The sequence below is a fragment of the Phascolarctos cinereus genome, unplaced genomic scaffold, assembly GCF_003287225.1.
Source record: "Phascolarctos cinereus isolate Bilbo 61053 unplaced genomic scaffold, phaCin_HiC Scaffold_5;HRSCAF=322, whole genome shotgun sequence".
In the NCBI taxonomy this organism is placed as follows: Eukaryota; Metazoa; Chordata; class Mammalia; order Diprotodontia; family Phascolarctidae; genus Phascolarctos; species Phascolarctos cinereus.
This window is the reverse complement of record NW_027555958.1, coordinates 324,292,977-324,309,998: the sequence shown is the minus strand read 5'-3', so window position 1 is coordinate 324,309,998 and position 17,022 is coordinate 324,292,977. Positions and strand designations below refer to the sequence as shown.

The window sequence follows — 17,022 nt, the reverse complement described above, 5'->3', positions numbered from 1 at the left end:
ACCTTGGAGAGGACTTTTGTGCACCAAAAGACATTTGGAAGTGAGCCTTGTCTTCCAGAAGCCCAGTCTAGCTTCTTCCAGACTATATTCAGGAGGACAGAGGATTATGGAGGAAAGAAGGCAGAGATGGGACACAATAATTATCCCCACATGCACCAAACATATCAGCTTTCCTCTTTAGTTGTTGAGGAAAGAGAGCTTAGGTGTCCTGTCTCCTGAACTTCATTACCCACTACCCTGAAAGATAAGGACCTAGATACCCCCTGCCTCCTTTGCCCTCCTGCCCATATACAGCTGGGGTTTAAGGTGCCTGGCCCCCCAGAACCCTCTTCCCTACTCCTCCCACTGCTGTATAGGTGACCTCAGCTCTTGGCACCAATGCCCAGGGCACCAGATGGTTCCTGCCAACGCTGTTTCCTTTGTCTTGCCTTCTAGGTCCCCTTCCCCCCCTCCCTCCCACCTGCCCCGAGGATTGGCAGAGGGGAGGGTGGGCACCTCCCTGCCTCCTTGGCACCACCCCCAGACCATAGGACTCCAGAGACAGCTGGCACGGGGGGCAGCAGGCTCATGGGGAGGATGACAGAGGCTTGGGGGCTTCAAAGAAGAGATTTTAGGGAGGGGCCCTGAAATAGAGAGAGAAGGAAGGATGCTGAGGGCCCATGGGTGGGTGGGGAGAGAGGGGGAAGGGATGAATGCAAGGGAACAGCAACAGGTGGCCCTTGTTACAAAACAGTTTTTATTGGTGGGATCGGGAGGGGGGCATTGCTGGAGGGGCTCAGGGGAACGCAGCAAAAAAAGCAGGCAATGGAGTCCTGGATTCCTGGATAAGTGAGATCCAGGTGCTTAGGGCCAGGTGACCTTCTCAAAGGGCACAGAAATATCCCAGAAGCTAATTAATCTTGTGTAGAGGAGAACGGACATACAGGAGTAATGCGGAAGGGGTGTGGAAGCAGGCTATAGAAACTCCCCTAACACTCTAAGAAAGTGATCAGTCACAGATCCCCAAAGCCAACCAGGAATGGCTTTCTAGAAATTGGGGTCCCTCTCTCTCCCTCTGCTTAGTGGAGGGTGCAGCTGAAGGGGTCATCTTTTAGGGCTGAGACTCATGGGGAGAGAATGATAGGAAATTCAGGTCAAACGTGAGAGGCTTCAGGCCAAGATACTCAGGTCACCAGCTGGCTTCAGAGGCTGATACAGCAAGCCTTCTTCTCCTCAGAGCCCTGCTCTTGCCCAGGTTGGGCACTGCCCAGAGTGACTGCATTGGCACGGGTGTTGTTCTGACGCTGCTTGGACACCTTGGTGAAAATCTCTGGGAGGGCAAAGGATGGAGGTCAAAGGTCAGGTCAGTTCACCACGGTCTAATTTCCTTTCTTGATCACTGGGAGCACCATGACTTCAAAGGAAGTTCGTTAAAGGAACAGGAGACTTTGGGTAGCTGGGTTACATCTCTGGGATCTACAGTGACCGGGACTGCTGAGTTCTTTCCCCCAACTAATAGGCAAGTTTTGAGAAGAACAGGTCAGAGGAAGCTTCCTAAGGGGTAAGGTAAGGGATACATATATGAAGAGAGAGAGACAGACAGACTGACGGACAGACAGACAGGCACAGGAAGAGAGACAGAGAGGTTAGGAGCCCTAGAAGCTGGGTGTAGCAGGGGATTGGGCTGAGATCTTGGTGAGATGCAGGGGGAATTCAGTTATTTGAATTTCTAGCTGAGGCCTAAGAGAGCATCACATCAAGAAGAATCCTGAGAATGAGCAATGAGAAGGGATAGTGGCCTGCACAGACATACAGAGAATCATACAAACCTTTGAGGACAGTTTCGAAGGCCAGCTCTACATTAGTGGAGTCAAGAGCTGAGGTTTCAATAAACAGGAGTCCATTATTTTCTGACACAAAAAAAGAAAATCAGTAATTGTCATTAATTTTATAATTAGAGGAAAGCCTTGGATACTCCTAACGACAACCTTGGTCATGCCCACTGAAATTAAGCTATCAGGACAGCGCGTACACTGATAATAAACTTACCATCAAGTGGAGTAGGCATGATAAAAATGATCATTTTAATCTTAAATGAACTCCTAAATTCCCATAGGTTATTCTGTGAGTCTACTCACATGTTAATGTATCACTAAACAACGATGATAAACAAAATTAGTGCCTTTGTTAACAACAACAGCGTCATACAACGTTTTCCTCTGACACCTGTTCACGGGATCATAAAGTGAACTCTCCCAAAGAGACTTTCCTTAAGCACAGATCTGGCCACTTTCCAGCCTCGTTGGATAGTACTTTCCCTCTAGTATTCTTCAGTCCGGCCAGACCAACTTTCTCTCCATTCCTCACTCACGACACTCCATGTCCTAGCTCCATATCTTTGTATTAGCTGTCTCCCATTCGTGGAATGTGCTTCCTTCTTACTAATGCCCCCTAGAGCTTCCCTTTTTCTTTAAGATGCACCTCAGAAAGTTATCTTCTGCATGAAGCTTTTACTGATTCTCTTCTCACCCTCACAAATTTTAATTCTCTCCCCTCCCAGGGTACCTTGTATTTATGTACTCCCTGTGTGTGTGTGTGTGTGTGTGTACATACATGTATTTCCTAACTTTACACTGAGCAGCTAGGTGGTGCAGTGAATAGAGTGCTGGGTCAGGAGTCAGGAAGACTGGAGTTCAAATCTGGCCTCAGACACTTGCTAGCTGTGCGACCCTGGGCAAGTCTCTTAACCCTGACTGCCTTACTAAAAAAAAAAGCAAAAGGAGCTGAAGATGGAAATGGCAAACCACTCCAGTATCTCTGCCAAGAAAACCCCAAATGGGGTCATAAAGAGTTGGACCTGACTAAAAAATGACTCAACAGCAACATAAAACTTTATATTTATGCTGAATATATATTTTACATGTACTCGTGGTCTCTTCCATTAGAATATAAGCTCATTACAATTAGGGATGATTTCATTTTTTGTACTTGTATCCCCAACACTTAGAACAGTGTCTGGAACAGGAAATGTTTAATAAATACTAGTTGATTGATTGAACATGTCACTCCCCTACTCAACACACTCTAGTGGCTCTCAATTATCTCTACTATTAAACACAAACCACTTCATTTGGTTTTTAAAGCCCCTCACAATCTGGTTCCAAATCCCTGGCACTCAGCACAATGCTTCTCATGCTGTTGTTGCTTTGTTCAGTTGTATCCAACTCTTCATGACCCCATTTGGGGTTTTCTTGGCAAAGATACTGGAGCGGTTTGCCATTTCCTTCTCTAGCTCATTTTACAGGTGAAGAAACTGAGGCAAACATGGTTAAGTGACCTGCTCAGGGTCACACAGCTAGTAAGCATCTGAGGCCAGATATGAACTCAGGAAGACTCCAGATCTCGCACTTTGTGTACTATGGCACCACTAGCTGTCCCTTCTCATGTAGTAAGTGTTTAATAAATGTTTCATTCATTCATTCATTCAACCTACCTCTCCAGACTCATTATATATTACTCCTGCACTCTATGACCCAACCAAACTGTCCTTCTTAGTATTTCTCACACTACACTCCTTTGCTCTAGCTGTCCTCCCATGGCTAGAGTGCACTCCTTCCATTCTCTTGTCTCTTTAGTGACTCAGCTCAATCACTCTTTTGTAGGCACCTTTCTGATCCTCTGAAACACTGGTTGGCGGATTCTTAACCATTTTTGGCAGGCTGGTGAAGCCTGTGGATGGACCCCTTCTCAGAATAGCATTTTTAAATGCACAAAATAAAAATATGTAGGATTTTAAAGGAAACCAATTAAATTGAAATACAGTTATCAAAATATTTTAAAAAACAAGTTCACAGGCCCCAGGTTAAGAATCCCTGAACTAGTGTCCCTCTCCCCAAACTACCTGGTGTTTATTTTGTATATGTACCCTACAAAAATGCATATATGTGTGTGTGTATGTTGTTGATTATTTCACTCTTCAGGGCTAGGCCAGTAGAGCATAAACTTCAGCAGAACCCAAACAAGAAGGGTCTAAAAGCTCATACTACCCTCTGACCCCCTCACTAAGTTTGGAAGGCCCATCACCAGAGAGTGATGAATTTTTTTTTACCACAGTGACTCATGAAGAGCATTGACTAAGACATGGAAGGGCTGCAATGTGCATCAGGGAAGGCGCACACATTGAGGAAGTCACAGATCCCTGAGGGTTAAAGTAACTCTTTTAGAACTTGGGAAGGAGGTTGGCCTGGGGAATCAGTGCCATGTGCCTAGAAATAAACTTGCAAACAAAGTCCATATGAGCCACAGAAACTCAGCCCCGGCCCTCACCAGCAAACATTCGAGCTTCATCGGTGGGCACCTCTCTTGCATGGTTCAGGTCACTCTTATTGCCCACCAGCATGACGACAATAGTGGCCTCTGCATGGTCATACAGCTCCTTCAGCCAGCGTTCCACCACGGTGTAAGTCTGGTGTTTGGTTAGGTCAAATACCAGCAGGGCTCCAACTGCCCCTCTGTAATACCTAGGAGGAAAAGGGGGAGAGGGACCTATAGTTAGGCTAACCCCAGACACACAGAGAGGCATGGTGGTGTGATGTTGTTTGGTGTTGGGCCAAAAGAGTTGGACTTAGATTCCGGAGGACCTGAGTTCAAATTCTGTCCTGGACACTTATTGGCTGTCTGACCCTGAGCAAGCGACTTAACTACTCTCAGCCTCAGTTTGTACATCGGGAAGATGGGGATAATAACAACATCTACGTCACAGGGTTTTATGAGATTAAATGAGATAATAATCTAAAAGTGTTTCATAAACCTTAAAACACAACATGATGTTAACAATTTTTTTTACCAGACCTGTGATTTTATTAGTATAGGGAACTACCAGATGAGGAAACTCCCTCTAACATAACAATGCAGCTAGGCAGCTGCTCTATAATTTGTCATTTTAGTTACTTAGGACACTGTGCCAGAGGCAAGATTTGAATTTAGGTCTTACTAACTCCTGGGTTGGCTCTCTATCTGGCATACCATGCTAGCTTCAAATAAATATCAACTGTTACCATTTTAAGTTCAGGAATGTAAGAATGTAAGAATGTATCCACCTTGCAAATTCAACAAGTATATATTAAATGCAGTCAATCTATTTTTTTTTGAGACAATCAAGATTAAGTGACTTGCCCATGGCCACACAGCTAGTAAGTGTCTGAGACTGGATTTGAACTCAGGTCTTCCTGACTTCAGGGCTGGTGCTCTAGCCTCTCAGAGTCAGTATACTTTCAAGACACTTCATTAAGTAATGGGAATACAAAGACCAAAAAAAGAAAAAAAATCCCTGCCCTCAAGTAGCTTGCATTCCTTTTGGGGTATGGGTACAATATGTACATAGATACCAAAATACAAGGTAATTTGAGGCCTGAGAGAATACTAACAACTGGAAGGGTGAAGGTGGGGGAGAAGATCAGGAAAGGCTTCACTATCTTCCTTGCTCTCTCTCTTGTCTTCAATCTCTCCCTGTCCACTGGGTGCTTCCCAGCTACCTATGAACATGCCCATCTCTTCCCCATTGCCAAAAAAAACTTTCGCTTGATCCTCCCATCCCCACTAGCTATTACCCCATCTCTCTCTTCCATTTGGTGATTAAACTCCTTGAGAAGACTGTCCAGAAAAGATGCTTCTGCCTCCTTGATTCTCTCTTTCTTTTTAACTTTCCCATTTGGCTTCTAACTTCATTCAACTGAAACTGCCCTCCTCAAAATTACCAGTGATTTCTCTTTTTAAAAAAATTTATTTATTTGGGGGGATCAGTGACTTACCGGGATCACACAGCTAGAATCAAGTGTCTGAGGCTGGAATGTCAGGTGCTCTGTCCACTGCGACACCCAGCTGCCCCTCACTTATCTATTAATTGAAAAATCTAATGGCCTTTTCTTCAATTCTCAACCTTCTTGACCCCTCTGCAGCCACTGATCCTGCTGATCACCCTTCTCTCCTCGATCTTCTCTTCTCTCCAGGTTTCTATGACGTTACACTCTCCTGGTTCTCCTTCTACTGTCTGACCACTCCTTCTTTGCTGGATTTTCATCCAGGTCGCTCCCACTAAAGGAAGGAGCTCCTCAGGACTCTGTCCTGGTTCCTCTTCTCTTCTCCCTTTATACTGTTTCACTTAGTGATCTCATCTACTCTCATGGATTCAATTATCATCACTATGCAAATGATTCCCAATCTGCTTGTCCAGTCCTAACCTCTTTCATAACATCTAGACTCACATTCCCAACTGTCTTTCTAAGATCTCAAACTGAATATCCTGTAGACATCTTGAACTCAACATGTCCAAAACTAAACTCATTATTTTTCCTCCTTAAACCCTCCCCTCTTCCTAACTTCCAGTTACTAGGAATAGAAGGTACCACCATCCTTCCAATCACCCAGGTTTGCAGCCCTAGGTGTCATCCTCAATTCCTCATTCTCTCTCATTCCCCCATGTCCAAACTGTTACCAGGGGTTGTCAATTCTGCCTTCACAACAATTCTCAAATATGCCCCCTCCCCTCTTCTGATGCTGCCACCACCTTGGAGCAGGCCCACATCACCTCATTCCTGGACTAATACAATAACCTGCTGATTGGTTCCTCTGCTTCATATCTTTCCTCACTCCAGTCTGTCCTTCCCTTAGCTGTCAAATTAATATTCTGACTATGTCACCCCTAGTCAATGAACCTCAGTGGCTCCCTATCACCTCCAAGATCAAACATAAAATCCTTTGTCTGCTGTTCACTGCCCTTTACAACCTTACTCTCTCCTACAACCTTACTCCTCCCATATACCCTGTCATCCAGTGACACTGGTGTATCTCCCAACTTTAAGAATTTCTCCTGGCTGTCCTCCATGCTGGAATACTCTCCCTCCTCACCTCTGCCTCCTACCTTCCTTCTAGTACCAGCTAAAATCCCACCTTCGACTAGAAGCCTTTTCTGATGCTTCTTAATGCTAGTTTCTTCCCTCCATTGATTAGCTCCAATTTATCTTGTGTATATATTGTTTGAACATAGATGTTTTCATGATGTCTCCCCATTAGACTGGGAGCTCCTTGAGGGTAGGGACCATCCTTTGCCTTTCTTTGTATCTTCAGCACTTAGCACCGTGCCTGGCACATAGTAGGCGCTTAATAAATGCTTATTGACTACCTGCTGGAGGCAGTGATTATCTGAGCTGGGCCTTGAAAGAAGACAAGTAGTCTGAGAGACAGAGATTAAGAGTGAGTGAATTGGGGGGGGGGGTAGCTAGGTGGCATAATGGCATAGTATAGGCCCTAGAGTCAGAAGGATCTGAGTTCAAGTCCAGCCTCAGACACTTACTAGCTGGGGGGCCCTGAGCAAGTCACTTAACCCCAATTGCCTCCAAAGAATAAAAATTTAAAAAAATAAAGAAGAGTAAGTGAATTTCAAGCAAGGGGAAAAGCTATGGTCATGAATGAAAGCTAGAGCATAGAGTTTAGTCAGCAGCTAGTAAGTAATCCCACATGGTTAGATTATGGAGTTTGTAAGAGGGAGCAATATGAAATAAGGCTGGAAAGGTAGGCTTCAGTCACACTGAGAAGGGCCTTACATGCCCAGCTGAAGAGTTTATATTTTATTCCAAATGCAATGGAGAGACTTTGAAGGTTTTTAATGTCATTAAGACAAGAATCCCATAGACCTATTAATTTGTGTTTTAGAATTTCTGAGATAAAGAGACTGTAGATGCTAACAACCAGGACCCCTCTTGGCTAAGAGAGATGCTGGAAAAAGGTTACCCCCTAGCTACAACTCCAACTTAGAAGAGCACTGTCAGAAACAATGACACAATGCTCGAATATGTTGTCAAGACCTCGGACAAGAAGATGGTTTCGTTAAGCAATCTTGCTTTTTCATAGTTAGTTGTGGAGAGATTGGGTAACTCTCCCATTTTATAGAATAGCTCCAGAAACTGGTGGGACAACCATTTTTGTCTATAAGACAGTTAGTTGGACTCCCTGATGGGCAGGGAGAAATTGACGGCCACTTACCTCAGTGGATTCTAAGCAAAAGAGACCACCTATCGGTTTTTCAAAGACTAGCTGAACCAAACAATAGCTCAGAAACAGATATTTCAAGTGAAGGCTCAGTATATTGTAACTCAGCAACCAGTCCAAATAGGGGAGAGGACTGACCACCTTTCCTGCTTAGATCTTTAGCTGTAAAGACTCCTAAGATATAGACATATCATAGGTAGTAGGTAGGGAAAGAGAGAGAGAGAAGATATATGTATCATATCCATATCTTATATTTATCTAATACTGCTAGCCAGTCTGTGCAGTCTATGAGTTCAGTTTTAGGGATGTAGTATAGTTATCCCTTCCATATCACAGGGGTTAGGGGCATAGCACCCCCATGATCTGGAAAATCCAGATAAAACTTTTTGGCTTTCCCTTCATACCAAAGAAGTCTGATTTTTTTCTTTTTCTTTTATGGGGTGCTTACTGTACTTTATTGGGGTTGAATATTTGGTCATAGGCTCAGTGTCATCTGCTGGCCTTTGAACATCGCCTGTGGCTTTCACAAAACTCCCCCAAATTCCGATTTAATTTCTTATGCCAACCCACAATGGATTGAAATTGCAATGGGGAAAGTCACAATGTAGAAGGGATAACTGTTCTATAGATCGGCCCATAACATTGACAGTTCAGGTCCAGGGGCAGAAAGATCTGCAGATTAGAGATTACTTAGTTCTGTTTGACCTTTGCCCAGATTGACCCATGAGGTTTCAGGGAAAACTAGAGAAGTAGTTATATTTCTAATGAGATGACAATACTAACCTAAGTTGTGTCTTGCATGTAATTGCTTATGTTCCTTGGTGGTGTATAAGGTCACATTTATGTACCGCACATGTTAGCATAAGTTTGCTTGTTTCTACCCTGCTGGCTATGGGTTCTGTCCCTTAGGATTCTTTCTTGAACTCTTTTGATTTCTCCCTGTACCATTTTACTTACTGATCTCATCGACTTCCTTGGATTCAATGATCATCTCTATGCTGATGATTTTCAAATCTATTTACCTAGCCTTAACCTCTATTCTATGTTCCAGACTCACATTTTCAGCTGGATATCTAAAACTGGAGGTCCAGTAGACATCTTAAACTCACACAACCAAAACCAAACTCATTATCTTTGCTCCTGAGCCCTTACCCCCTCCTGAACTTCCCTATTACTTCAAAGGAACCACTATTCTCTTGGTCACACAGGTTCACAACCTAGGTGTCAGCCTTTACTCTCCACTCTTTGTCACCACCCATATCCAATCTGTTACCAAGTCTTGTCAATTTTACCTTAACAGCTCTCCTATACATTCCCGACTTTGCTACCACCCTGACATGGTGTCTCATCACCTCACAACAAGACTACTGCATTAACCTGCTAGTTGGTCTCCCAGCTTTAAGTCTCTCCCCACTTCAGTCCATCCTCTACTCTGATGTCAAATTAACCTTCCTAATTAATCTTCTGACCACGTCATAACTTCAAGGCCCTTTATCGCTCCAGGATCAAATGTAAAATCTTGTTGATATTTACATCCCTTCATAGCCTGACTCCTTACTATCTTTCCAGTCTTCTTCTTCTTCTTGTGTTCTATCCACTTTTCCACCAAGTTGCCCCCCACAAGTCTTCTTATTCCTTACTCACCCCCCACATACTCTGAGATCCAGTGACACTGACCTCCTTGCTATTTCTTAAACAAAATACTCCATCTCTCAACTCCAGACATTTGCTCTCCATCTCTCACCTCTGCCTCTGGCTTTCTTCAAGTCCCAGCTAAAAGGTCACCTTCCGAAAGACTTTCCCAATCTTCCTTACCATTATATCATCAATTTACCCTGTATTTATCTTGTTTGTAGGTAGTTGTTTTCATGTTATCTCCCCCTTAAACCCTGACCTCCTTGAGAGCAAACACGGTCTTTTGACTTTCTTTGTCCCCATTGCTTAGGACAACTGCCTGGCACAGAGTAGGTGCTTAATAAATGCTCCTTGACTTGACTTGTCTATTTGTAGGTATGTTGCTATTTAGGCATGTTCTGTTCTTGTGTTATTACTGCATTGCTATATTTTGCTGATTATGTCTATTTACTTAAAGGGATATACATGCATGCACTATTGTTACATGTGCATATAAGATATCTGGCATATAATTTAAACCTGTAGTTACTAAAGTTCTATCTAGAGTTTGGAACTATGAACAAATATGCCCAAATGTACTCCAGTTGATTTGCTAGGGACAGTAAATGTTTAACTAGGAGAATGTAAGGGAAATGGTTCTTAAAAGCCCAGGACCTAATTACTGAAAAGAGGCTGATAACAAGTTGTTAAACTAACTAAAAAATGCAGCTATGCCAGGTGATCTCGGTCTGAGGTGTTCCTTGAGTGAATAATATGCCACACCCCAGGGTAACTTTCAAAAGTCAATCCAGGTGGAAGCCAAAAAGGAACCTAGCTCCAGATGAGACATGTAAAAGATGCATGGATTGAGGTAAGGGAAGTCCATGAAAAGCTATATGGAGCTGAGAGAGTGGACTTTTGAGCAGAGGCAATTGCCAAAAGGATGGGGGCAAAGACTCTGGAAGGGAGAGAGGCTGTTTGGGTTAATTAGTCATGTAGAGTCTCATGCTGAAACCATCCCTAATCTAAAGACCCCAGTTCAGTAATTCTTATCTCCTTTCTCTAGCTAGGCTTCCTTGTTGAAACCTGAAACCTTTCCAGGCATGGGGAAAGTCTATTTACCTTCTTTGTTTCAAAGATTTACTTTGTCTTTATAAACAGAATTAACCACAGGTCTTTTCTAGTCTAGATTTACTTATTGGAAATGAAGTCCGGAGGATGCAACTGAAAGTGGAGCATGGGGGCAGCTAGATGGTGTAGTGGAGAGAGCACCAGCCCTGAAGTCAGGAGGACCTGAGTTCAAATCTGCCCTCAGACCAAACACTTGAAACTTACTAGCTGTGTGACCCCGGGCAAGTCACTTAACCCCAACTGCCTAAAAAAAAAAAAAAAGAAAAAAAAAGAAAGTGGAGCACCCCCAGAAAAGAGAGTCAGACACTGAAGTTTTCTGCTAAAGAGCTATCTCTGGTTGGGGCTCAAAGCTAAATATATATACATATATATCTCAAGAGAAAAATTACAGATTCTTTTATACAACTTCCTAGAGCAGAGAAGGAACATATCAGGAAACCCATCTAAGCAATAATCTGTAGCAGGGTGTGTATGGGGGCGGGGGCAAATAGAAACAATTGAGCAACTCTGCTCACTATACTTTCCTACTACTGCTACATATAAACAGGGGTGTTGGCAAGAAAAAAACCTGTATGGATAGAAGCTATTGTCATAGTTCATTTTGTCTCACTTCCCTGTTCTTAAACACAGTCTTCCTATGTGTTTCTCCCTTGCTCCCATCCCTCAAAGCCCCCAGACTCACGCTGAAGTGATGGCACGGTATCTTTCCAGCCCAGCTGTGTCCCAGATTTGGGCTTTGACAGCCGCTGTCCCTAGCAACACAGTTCGAGTAGAGAATTCCACCCCAATGGTTGTCCGACTGTCATGGTTGAACTCATTTCGTGTGAATCTTGACAACAGGTTGGTCTTCCCCACTCCAGATTCCCCTATCAGCACCACTGGGAAGAGATATTGAAGAAGAGAAATGTTAAAGGATGATAGTGACTCCAGTGATGAGTGCTAACTAACCACCTGCTAGGTGTAACGAACTCGATAATCCTCCATTTTCTCTCTGCATCTCTGCCTTTTCTTGGTCTCTTCCTGAGCATTTCAATTAGTGTCTCTCTCTGCCTTCGATCTTCTTTGTATCTGTTTCTAGTATTCTCTATTTCTACGTTTCTTCTCTTGTTCTCTCTGTCTCCAAGGGGTCATCACTGTCCTGGGGTATTTGGGAATGGTCTGGCCGAAGTACAAGTTGTCTCAATTTCTGGTATTTCTGAGCACCCCATAACTCTTTTTCTGTCTGTATTACAAATGAGTCCTACCCAAAGCCTGACTGTCTATGTATCTCCTCTTTGTCCCTATCCCTGTGACAGGACAAAGCCCTAAGCCCTTTACAGGGAGGCTGAGTCAGCACTTAAGTTCTAGGGGATACTATAGTCTTATCCATGGCAAAGAGGGACCCAAAATGTCAGAATGATTGTCGAGTGAGGGCTCTCTCTTCTATGGGCTAAAGAGGTCAAAGAGGGGACCAGAAGAGGCAGAGGGGGAAGGAGAAAGCCTAGGGACAAAAAGTTTGGACTGGAGAGAAGGGATTGCTGAGAGCAGGGCAGAAGAGTTTCCTAGTGTATGCTAGGGGGCTAGGTTTCTATCTTCTAACACCTCTGATTACATTATAGAAAACCATAGGGGAGAATGGAAGTGTCCTTAAGAGCTAAAATGTCTAATTTTTCCTGATTTTTTTTTCTTTTGGCTAGGCAAGGGGTTAAGTGACTTGCCCAGGGTCACACAGCTAGTTGTGTTATGTGTCTGAGGCCGCATTTGAACTCAGGTCCTCCTGAATTCAGGGCTGGTGCTCTATCTTCTGCGCCACCTCGCTGCCCCTAAAACGTCTAATTTTTCAAAAGAAAGAATAGTATATTTGGGCCTGTGAATGTCTGTTTCTTTTTCTCTTTTTTTTTTGAGGCAATTGGGATTAAGTGACATGCCCACAGTCACTTAATATCTGTATGACTTAATTTCCTTATCTATAAAATGGGGATAATAATAGCATCTACCTCCCAGGGTTCTAAGGATAAAATGAGATAATATTTGCAAAGTGCAAATGTCTAAGGCTGGATTTGAACTCAGGTCCTCCTGACTCCAGGGATAGTACTCTATCCATTGCACCTGTTTTTTACAATTATTAGCAATGTCTAGATGTAGATATTTATGCCTGTTTGCACTTGTGTGTATATGTAGAAAGGGAGGAGTACCATGTGCTCTTTTATATATGTATATACATATGTGTATACACATACTGATCAGGTCCTAGAATTTAACCAACCAACATTTATTAAGTGCCACTCATTATTCACAGAATTTGAACTGAAAGGGGGTCAAAGATCTTCTGGTTCATTTTAAAGATATAGACATCTCTAAGAGGCAGGGAGATTTAAGTGATTTATCCAATGACACAGCAAATTAGTGGTAAGATCAGGAATTGACACTAGATTCTTTGACTCTGTAAAGTAAAAAAGGGTGCAGGACTGGGAATCTAATCAAAATTCTTTTAATCACTGCCTGTGTCACCTTGGAATTAGGGTTAATTTACCTGGGCCTTGGTTCCCTCATCTGTAAAATGAGGGGTTTGGACTAATTGGTCTTTTTCCAGGCTAAAGCCAGGATCCTATAAATCCAATGTTCTTTCTAGTACACCAAACTGCCACTGTTGGTCTGGATACAAATATACTTAAGAGTTAGTATTTAAATAGTACCTTAAGGTTTGCAAAGCACTTTGCAAATATTATCTCATTTTATCCTTAGAACCCTGGGAGGTAGATGCTATTATTATCCCCATTTTATAGATAAGGAAATTAAGTCATACAGATATTAAGTGACTTGCTCACAGTAATACAACTAGTACAAATCTGAGAATGGATTTGAACTCAGGTCTTCCTGACTCCAGGTCCAGGACTCTATCCCCTGTGCCACCTTACTGCCTCTTACTTTTATGTATTATGCGCCCTGTATGTGTATGTGAGGTTACCAGGCTTGCATATATTTGCATGTCTGTGAGCATATTCATGCATGTCTAATGTAGGTAGATAGGTATGTGTGTTTGTAGGCAAGTTTACACGTAAGAATATTCATGTACACATGTGTATCTAGGTCCTTCTGTTTCTTCTCTGTGTGTGTGTGTGTGTGTGTGTGTGTGCGCGCGCGCGCGCGTGTCTGTCTGTCTGTCTGTCTCTCTCTCTCTGGCCCTCACCCAAAGCCCTATAAGCTAATTTATCCCTCCTAAGAAGATGGGCTTTTCTATCCTCCTGGGCACCAGAGCACGGCTGTTCCTTACCCTGTTCTTTTCCACCCCCACCTTTCTCAGGACAGAAGGGGTGCAGCTTCCCCCAGCTCCAGAGTAAATGCCCCATTGCCCTCTAGAGAGTTAGAGCCTGAGTAAGGGCTGGGTCTGGGAGAGGCTTGGTAGGTGGGGTGGACTGGGGAAGCTGAGTCTTACATTGTACACCCTGCCCTAAAGGGAGAGTAGGGAGTAAGAGAAGGCCACCAATAGAGATGACCACACGTGCAAATACAGAAAGGGGACAGAGTCTGCAGCTGTCGTTCTAAGGGAGACCTCCAAGAGGAATAAGAGACAGGGAAGGGAAGTGGGGGCCCAGAACCTAGATGCTCTTGTTCCCTGAGGGTGAGACTTTATATCCTCAGCACCTAGCACAGAGACTGATACAAAGTAGATGCTTAATAAATGGTTCTTGATTAACTGATTAGGGGAAAGCTCACTTTTCAACTCAGAAGATCATATACTTAAAGCTTGATGGTACTTTAGAGACCAACTAGCCTAATTCCTTCATTTGACATGTGAGGAAACTGAGACCCAGAAAAGCTAAGTGATTTAACAAAGGCCACAAGAGTGATAAGTAGCAAAACCCTAGTCCTACACCTCTAAACCCCAGTGTTCTTTCCATTACACCACTGTTGTTGTTCAGTAATTTTTAGTTGTGTCTGACTCTTCAAGACCCCATTTAGGGGTTTCCTTGGCAAAGACACTGAAGTAGTTTGCCATTTCCTTTTCCAGCTCATTTTACAGATGAGAAAACTGAGGCAAACAGGGTTAAGTGACTTTTCTGGGGTCGCACAGCTAGGAAGTGTCTAAGGCCAAATCTGAACTCAGGCCTTCCTGACTCCTGGCCCCCCTACACTACATCACCTTCCAAAAAGCCCCTTCCTTAACAAAGAAATTTGACCATCCTCCAGGGCATATAACCCCTCCCAGTTTCTGTTTCTACACAAAATAAGGAGACCCACCCTCTTCTATTCCTTTCTTCCTTTCAGGTCCTCTAAGTCCCGGTTCCTTTCTTTCTTTAGGGGAAGGAAGGGGGACCTCAGTGAGCAGAGGGGTTCTTCCTAAAGTCTAACCTCCATTACTTAACTACAAACTCTGGAGCAGAGGTGTGCGGCTAGGAGATCTTTTTTTTCCTGATTATAAATGACCCCACCATTAAGAAACTATTCTCATTATTACCGATACAAACAGACTCAGGAACCCTCTCTGCCTCTTGTCACTGTAGAGACCTTTGTCATCTGGTGGAATGATTGGCTATGGAGGGGCTCTAGTAGAAAACAGAAGCAGAGAGTGGGGGCCTCTCATTGTACTCTTTCTAGTGTCTAAGTCTCAGTTTCCCCCATAAGACCCCAACTCACCCTTGAAGACAAAGTTATAATCCTCTTCTGCTCCGTTTCCCATCTTGGTCCCGCATCGAGTGTGTGTGTGTATAAATATGTGCAGTTGGAGAGGGATGGGTGGAAAATGTGTTTAGGGCGTTGGCTCTGTGCCCCTCAACCCTCTGTTCTCTGGAGGCCTTGACCTGACTCTCTTCTCATAGGGGACAGTCGGGGAGGTACAAGGGCAGACTCCGTCACTCCTGGTGGGCTGGGGAGTCTCAGCTAATTAGAAAGGGGATGGGTCACAAGGAGAGGACGGAAGCAGCCGAGAACAGGAAGAGCCAGGCGGCTGGAGACCTGGGGCCCAGGTGGGTGGAGAGAGTGATGACGTCACGACAGGTTGGACAGGTTGGGTGTCTCTCAGGCCCTGGCCCTAGGTGAGGAGCAGGACAGATTTCTTAGGACAGATTGGGGGAGGAAAACATGACCCAGGAGCTGAACAGAGCAGGGCCAACTAAGTTAGCATCACTAGGCTTTCCTGGTCTTTGGTAGAACTAGTTAGCCTCTGATCTTAGGTCTACTAACAACCATGTGGGGAAAACAGAAAGAATCCTGTCCTCAGCTCCCACAGTGCATAAGTAGTCAGAGCAGGCAAGCTAAGGGGGCTTTGAGAACACTCCCAATGAGGAAGGGCCGTCAGTGTGGGCTGGAAGCTTACAATCTAGTAACACTTGCTGCTGTGGCAGTGGGAGAAGCAGCAAGTTAGCCAGGTACAGTTGCTGTGGTAACAACCCCTCCCAGGGAGTCCAGGGCAGTAGGCTGCACAGCCTTTTTTGGGGGGTGGGGGGAGGGTTTTTTTCTTTATTTTTTTCCCTCCAGGAAATGAGGCTGGAATTTAGGACTCTGCCTACTTTGGGAAACTGAGTAATTTACAGCAGGATTGGTGGCATGGGGGCTAGATGGTTTGCGGGGGGGGGGGGGGGGGGGGGGGGTCTCTGGAAGGCCAATTGAGAGCTCTGAGTTAAAGAGCAAGAAACAAGGACCATTGGGAAATGGGAAGAGCAAAGTAGAGAAAGAGACAGACTAAGGCAGCTAGAAAAGAAACAGGTCCTGTGAGGTGTGGATAAAAATGGGTACACATGTGAGTTAGGGGAGGATTTGGAGCTGAGGCAAGACAGCCTGAGGTCTCTGATCAACCTTTGGCCTGGAAGTTAGGTTGCCTGGACTCCAGGGCTACCCATTCTCTGGCCTGGGGCTTCCTTCCCAGCCCCATACTCTTGATAGCACATCTGAAAAGAGTTTGCAGATTCCAAGTTAAGACTGTGTACATCTTTGTGTGTGCTGGAGATTAAAAGGCATTTAGACCCTTGAAGGAAGCCAAAAGTTCTTGATAGCTCCTACTCATCTTCAAAACTAAGAAACAGATTCAAAATGGGTATACCTGAAGATGGGGGTTGGAGGAAATAAAATGGTCACGTGACCCCCCGGAATAGGAGTTGAGGCACTGGGCTCCCCATGTATAAAATGTGACCCTCACTATGTCCCTCCTCCCTAAACTCAGGCATCTATCCAAGCTTACTGCAGATTATGGATGATAGATGGGAAACCACAGCCAAAAACTATTTGGCTCCCAATGAGAGGGGAAAGAATCTATTAAAAATGCACCCTAGGGGG

General features: G+C 44.2%; 1 protein-coding gene across 1 annotated transcript; it reads right to left on the bottom strand.

The window, feature by feature from the left end:
- Window positions 1-717: 717 nt before the first annotated feature.
- Window positions 718-15,714, bottom strand: RAB25 (RAB25, member RAS oncogene family). The gene is made up of 5 exons (XM_020991551.2): window positions 15,388-15,714; window positions 11,453-11,648; window positions 4,306-4,499; window positions 1,809-1,889; window positions 718-1,309 (listed from the first exon to the last, which is right to left on the bottom strand). Exons 1-5 carry the CDS (start codon window positions 15,428-15,430, stop codon window positions 1,182-1,184), a joined length of 642 nt encoding a protein of 213 aa, XP_020847210.1. The 5' UTR covers window positions 15,431-15,714; the 3' UTR covers window positions 718-1,181.
- Window positions 15,715-17,022: the final 1,308 nt, after the last annotated feature.

Excerpts from the sequence above, each read along its gene's own strand:
- RAB25 (XM_020991551.2), bottom strand. The coding sequence starts at position 15,430 with ATGGGAAACGGAGCAGAAGAGGATTATAACTTTGTCTTCAAGG. Across the intron at positions 11,649-15,387 it reads TTATAACTTTGTCTTCAAGG|TGGTGCTGATAGGGGAATCT; the intron begins GTGAGTTGGGGT and ends ATCTCTTCCCAG. Across the intron at positions 1,310-1,808 it reads CTTCGAAACTGTCCTCAAAG|AGATTTTCACCAAGGTGTCC; the intron begins GTTTGTATGATT and ends TTGCCCTCCCAG.